A 6,636-nucleotide genomic window follows, 5' to 3' on the forward strand; every position below is an offset into this window, starting at 1 on the left:
TCCAACTCTCTCTCTCCACTTTCCCCTCTCTATCACACCATACGTCTCTACATCTCTTCCCCTCCACTTTCTCAGATGGCTTCAGACTGATTCATCAATGGAACCGTACTGTTTCACCATATATCTTCCTGATTTTACTCTAGGGTTTTTGTTCCTAAACTTGTCTTCTCTCCCAGCAGAGTGCTTTCGCCGTTGATGTTCTTTCCGATCTCTACCCATCTCACTCTCTCTCTACACTTTCCTCTCTATCACACCATATGTCTCTACATCTCTTACTCTCCACTTTCTCAGATGCTTCAGACTGATTCATGAATGGAACCCTAGTATTTTTCTATACCTCAGTGTCAGTGTCGGCCCAGCAGAGTGCTTTCGCCGTTGGTGTTCTTTCCGAACTCCACACATTTCACCCCTCCACCGGAAATTCCATCTGCCCCTACCGCACTCCAGCTTGGTAGTTTCCGCCGCCTGTCCAGGGTTGAGCCCTGGGATTTGACGGCGGACTTAAAAAGCCACCTACAGACGCTTTAAGCCCAATCATTCCGGATAATCGTTTGCATCCTCTGTATTACCGCGGCGTATTGTTTTTCTTTTCCTCTCAAAGCTTTATATTACTCTATTTTCTCTTTCTAGATTCTTAGTTTTAGGTCGGAATTAAAACTGTCATGTCCTACAACGAAACGCGGGTAGGGTTCAGATTTCGTCCGACCGACGAAGAACTCGTTGATCACTTCTTGAGGTTTAAGATCAACGGTGATGAGAGGAAAGTGCGTGATATTCGTGAGGTCGATGTTTGCAAATACGAACCCTGCGATTTACCTGGTATGTAATATCAATATATCCCAAATATAAGACTATTATTTCCTCACTTCCCTCAAGTTTTTAGGTTCTTCATTGATTTTGTGTAAATATGATGGAATTATATATTTATATATATAATATTTGTTGATTATCTATTTGTATGCAATCTGTCAAATATTTCCTGGTATCTAATACGAATCTATTACAAATAAAAGATATCATGTCTTCACTTTCAAACAAGGTTTTGGTTTTGTGTTATATATACATGTATGTGCATTTTTGGGGGTTTTCATTGATTATCTCTAAAAATGACCGGATGTTTATATATATATATATATATATATATATATATATTTAATGTTCATTTTTGTGTTTTTCATGGAGTATCGGTAAAAATGGCCAGATTTTGAATATACATGTAGCATTTTGGGATCTTTGTTTGGTTTTCTGTAAAAATGACCGAAATATTGTATTATATGGTGATGTATATATGCATTCTAGATTAATGTGGGTTGAAGTTCATACAGCTGGCAATTACTGAATTTTGGGGCAATTTTTTTTCAAAATTTTTTTCTCGTCCTAGTTACTTTTGGGACAATTTGTTGAAATAGGAAATTGAACTTTTTCAAATTCTTTGTTTGGTGTGTGCAGATTTCTCGACGATAAAGTCTAATGATAATGAATGGTTCTTTTTCTGTCCGAAGGATCGGAAGTATGTGAATGGGCAGAGGCTGAACAGATCAACAGAGCATGGATACTGGAAAACAACGGGTAGGGATCGGAAGATCAAGTCTCGTACGAGCGTAATTGGTACAAAGAAGACTTTGGTCTTCCATACCGGGCGTGCTCCAAATGGCAGCAGATCCCGTTGGGTTATGCATGAGTACCGTGCTACTAGCAAGGAGCTTGATGGCACGAAACCAGGACAGGTATGCTTTGAACCCTTTCTCTCTGTCCATTTTGATTGTATGTTGCTTTGATCTTAAAATTTGGATGGTTTTAGATTAAGTATTGGCTATGTCATGTGTTTCTGTCTTGGTATGTGGATACTTCGAGTACTTGACATCTATTAGCTCGAATCATGTTTAGTTGGTGTAACTAATTTGTGAATTAAAAGACAAGAAACATTGTATACTTATTTGTGGTTCAAGTGAACTTGGTTTATGAGGGAGTTCTTTCTTCTTTCTTTGTGAAATGAAATTATGGAATGGATTCGATCCTTGTTGGAGGTCTAGTTGAAATACTTTGCAGCATGGAACAACTTTCTCCACTTGGTAATGTTAGAAAATTCTTGTTTTTAGCTGAAGGAAAATTTTACTGATTGTTCTATTTATTATGATAGGTTAGAAAATTCTTGAATTACCTACCACCAAGGGCTTCTGTAGCCTAGTGGCATCTCCTCCACTACTTTGGGATGCAAATGAATTTTTCGCCAAGTGGGAAAAAAATTATTGTATTTAATTGAAGGAAAATTTTGGTGATTGTTCCTTACTGAAACAAAAAATTTACTGATTGTTCTTTTTATAATTTTTCAAAGTACCTGCGGATTAGTTGATTCTTCTTCTATTCTGTTTAATAGTTTGTTTTCTTGTACTGCTATGCCAGGCTTGTATTTTTTATTGGAATTCAAGCAAGTAATATGCTTCAGCTTCGATGTTTAAGTTTGTTACTAAATTTTGAAAATAAGGAGTTTACCTTTCAAAATTTGTCAATTTAGTGTCCTCTTTTATTTCAAAACTACTGCTTGGGTTAGATTTATATATTGTCCTTAAAATTCATGTCGCAAAAATGTTAAAAGGTTTAATGTCTATTCAGTGTGCTCCTCCTAGCTTGAACTGGGTAATTAATTACCCTTTAAATTCGTGTGTACTAAGAGAATGAAAAAAGTGTAACCCTTCTCGGCTCGATTAATGGGGACACATTGGGTAAATGACCCCTTAAATTCATGTGTACCAAGGGAAATCGACCTGATAAATGTTCATTCAGATTCTTGATTTTCTCACGGCCGCATTTTTTATGCTCAAACAATTTGTATTCAAATACTGGAACAGCTTGTGAATATATATTGGCTGTATATTGGAGCAGAGATGTTCAATATATTATATTCATTTTTTGTATTCTATGTATTCTGCAGGGTGCCTTTGTCCTCTGTCGCCTTTTTAAGAAACATGATGAGAAGCAAGATGATGTCATTGAAGGTTCAAACTGTGGTGAAGTTGAAGATAATTTTCCTTCTCCTGGGTTGTGTGAGTATCAACTAGGAAAAAAAGATGTTCCTTCTCCTGCCACAGTTAAATCATATGCTGAAGATATACAATTGGAGGCAGTAAACCCTGTGATGACAGCAGAAGCTGAAAATCAAACTTATAGTAATTCTGAAAGCATACTATTTGACACTCCATTACCTTCTGAGAGTGACAACAATATCCATATTAATGATGATGCTGAAGATCAAGTGACAGATGTGCAGGTGAAAAGAGTGAAGATTTTCTTAATATTATCAAATCTCATTTTTTGTGGAGACTGAAAAATCTAATTAAGTATTTGAATTTTTATTTATTGATTCCCACTCAGCCGGATCCAGAGCTGGAGGAAATGTTGGAAGCATTTTGGGACCCAGTGCTGGGGCCACCAGATGAAAAAATCTTCTCTCCATTGCATTTGCAGATGCAGATGGAGCTTGGATCTTCTTACTCGAATTTCCCGGCCACTAATAACACAAGCGATGACCACAATGGGGTTCAGTTTCAATATGGATCAAATGAACTGGATACTGAATTCTTGGATTCAGTTCTTGTTAATTTAGGAGAGCACACCTTTAGTCACAATTTGGATATTGAAAGTGAGATCCTGAACTATAATACTCCCACAAAGCAGTATGCTGCTATTTCATCAGTGGCCCAAGGACAGGTAAATTGAAGATCCCACGATCCTTCATTTTTAAGGTTTTGCAGGTCCACGACCATACTCGAGAATTTTGTCAATCTACATTTTTTACACATGCCATGAATTGCAATGTCTTTTATTGTGTATTATTTTCTCATTCAGCATCGTGATTTCAGATTAGTTCTTAGAAACTTAACCTTTTTGTGGCTCTCCTGTATTCCAGTTTGATCCAGTGATGGAAAGTTCTGAATGGTTTGGTCAGAACTTCAGCAGAACGGCTCCTACAAACATGGAAACGTCCCCAGGAACTTGGGGAACTCCTCAAATTTGTGCTATTTCGCATGGTAGTGCTTCTGGTTTCCTGGAAGGTGATTCTGTTGGATTGGGTGCTTTAGCTGCTGATTCTACTGGTGAGTGTAATGCTTTGTCTGCTGAATCAAGCTCTTGTGGCAGTGCAGTTGGTGGTGTCGGGATTGTTGAAACTGGAATTAAAAGAAAAACTAGAACTCGTCAACTGCAAAATCAACCGAGTACCCAAAAATCTGCTGCATATGGAACTGCACCAAAAAGAATCCGTTTGCAGAAGAAACTTCAAGTGGGACCAGTTTCCTGTATCAACTTGTTAAGCAACAGTAAAGAAAACCATGATGCCAAACCAACAGTGACTTTGGTGAGTTGTCCATTGCCGAAGTGTTTGTGAAGAGTTTCATAATGCATATCAGAAGGGTTTTAACTCTCTTTAATTGCTCCGTGCAGACTGAAAATGTTACGGAACAGTGTGCTTCTGCTTCTGCTGATGCAGCACCTACCATCGATGAAGTCCAAGAAGTATCCCTTTCAGAATCCATCAATGACAGAAAATTTACTCAAAAGCTCAATATGGGTAAAGAAGAGGTCAAAAGGCACTACTGTGATGGGCAATGCTGAGAAGGTTCTCTCTGCTTCCTCAGAGGCTTCTCCAGTATTACTCTCAATACCATCTGTTTTTATGGGTAGGGTGTAAAGTAAAACTCTCTAGTCTTTGTCCTTCCGCCTAGCTATTCTTCTTCTTCTTCTTCTTCTTCTTCTTCTTCTTCTTCTGCATCATCGTGATCGTCATCATTCTTTTTTTAATCTCACATGAATTCTCTTTCTCCAATCTTTCCCATTACATGTTGTTTTGCCTATTATATTTAGCTTTTAAAAATCAATTAATAACTTCATTGGATGTTATTTTTGGTTTTTGTCTGTCTCTCCCCTTCTATTAAAACTATTATCCTCGCTTGCCGGTGGTGATGGTGTCGCCATCTTAAGCATGCTCTCTAATTTTCTCATTAACGGGAGCCACCCCTAATTTATCTCTCGCACTCTCATTAGTGTCCTTATCCCTCCTAGTCACTTCTCTCTCCATCTTACCATTCTCATTTCGGATACATGAAAGCTTGCTCTTGATTTTTAGGGTCCCACCGCTCCGCTGCATACCACATGGTATAATAGCGGTCCTACAGAATTTTCCTTTGATCCCACTTGGTCCAATCTTCTCCAAGTCTACTCTCTTCAGACTTGGTGGGACCAACATGGTCTGGATCTGGAAATTTTACCAGAACAACTCAGGCAATTATACTTGCCATGACAACAATTTCATCCTCAATTAAGGGGGAAAAAAATCCAATAGGCAAATCTGTCCTATTAATTTTCACAGCATCCAATTAAGGATGTATTGAAAGAGATTCTTTCAAAAACTCAAAGCATATAGAGATGCTCTTCCAAAAGAAATATTTTCTTCACCTGGAAGTGATCAATTACTTCGTCTGGAAGTAAACAAGATTTCAATACATTGAAATAATCAAACAAATGATTATTCAACAACAGCCCTGACTTAACCAGAGTTAATGGTTAAATGCATCTGTTTGATTATTAAATAATCAAACAAATGATTAGTCAACAGCAGCCATGACCTAACCAGAGTTGATGGTTAAATGCATCTGTTTGAAATAATCAAACAAATGATTATTCAACACAGCTATGACTTAACCAGAGTTAATGGTTAAATGCATCATCTGTTTGAAATTATCAAACAAATGATTAGTCAACACAGCCATGACTTAACCAGAGTTAATGGTTAAATTCATCTGTTTGAAATAATCAAACAAATGAATAGTCAACAGCAGCCATGACTTAACCAGAGTTAATGGTTAAATTGATGGAATTTATGAAAAATCAATTCATAAATTCCTTTGCACCAGAATCATCTTTTCAAGATGATTCATCCAGGATATCAGCAACATCAACATAATGGTGGACCAATAGACTGCAACTTTATGTGGCACTCACCTCCACCACCATGCGGACTTCAAAATTGTAATTTCAAGTCCGGGATTATAGTCTATAAAGGGGGAAGGTCATACCCTTGTTAAGACATCTTTCAGTTTTCTGTTCTCTCAGAGTGATATATTTCTTTTGTAAGCTGCCTATTCCAGTTCAATAAAAGATGCAACTTTCTGTAAGTGCTATATTTTTCGTGATTTATTTACCATTTTGATCCTATAAACATATTTGGTATCAGAGCCATTATGGCTTAAGATTATATTGTTAATGCTTTAAGTTATTGTTGTAATTATGTAAAGGATAATACTATTTACTATTTTTTTGTTAACCTACTTAATCTTGCTATTATTACTAGTCGTTCAAATGTTGCGTTGGAATTGTTAGAATTTTAACTCCGTTTCGCATTAAATTGTTCCATAAGTCGTTTCCGTAAATCTTTGACAGAAATTTATTATATAATATTACAATAATTATACTATATATTATGCATTAACAATCTTTTAACATAATGTTACAAGACTTTGAATAAATAAAAAATTCAGAATTAGTTTAATATGAAAATGTTCAAAATCAATTGAACAAATGGAGTATTCCCCGGTTAGGGCGAATAACATATATAAAATAGGAATGCTTGATATTGTTGAT

The 6,636-nt window shown here is 36.5% G+C and overlaps 1 protein-coding gene across 1 annotated transcript; it reads left to right on the forward strand.

Annotated features, from left to right (window-relative positions):
• LOC132271526 (NAC domain-containing protein 91-like) lies at window positions 1-6,323 on the forward strand. Its single transcript, XM_059772926.1, has 6 exons — window positions 1-819; window positions 1,450-1,727; window positions 2,933-3,268; window positions 3,373-3,708; window positions 3,908-4,354; window positions 4,441-6,323. The coding sequence occupies exons 1-6, from the start codon at window positions 663-665 to the stop codon at window positions 4,609-4,611; spliced, it is 1,725 nt and encodes a 574-aa protein (XP_059628909.1). The 5' UTR covers window positions 1-662; the 3' UTR covers window positions 4,612-6,323.
• Window positions 6,324-6,636: the final 313 nt, after the last annotated feature.

The sequence above is a fragment of the Cornus florida genome, unplaced genomic scaffold (assembly GCF_030987335.1).
Source record: "Cornus florida cultivar Cherokee Brave unplaced genomic scaffold, ASM3098733v1 CherokeeBrave_3.0.0_Hap2_Chr08, whole genome shotgun sequence".
Taxonomy (NCBI): Eukaryota; Viridiplantae; Streptophyta; class Magnoliopsida; order Cornales; family Cornaceae; genus Cornus; species Cornus florida.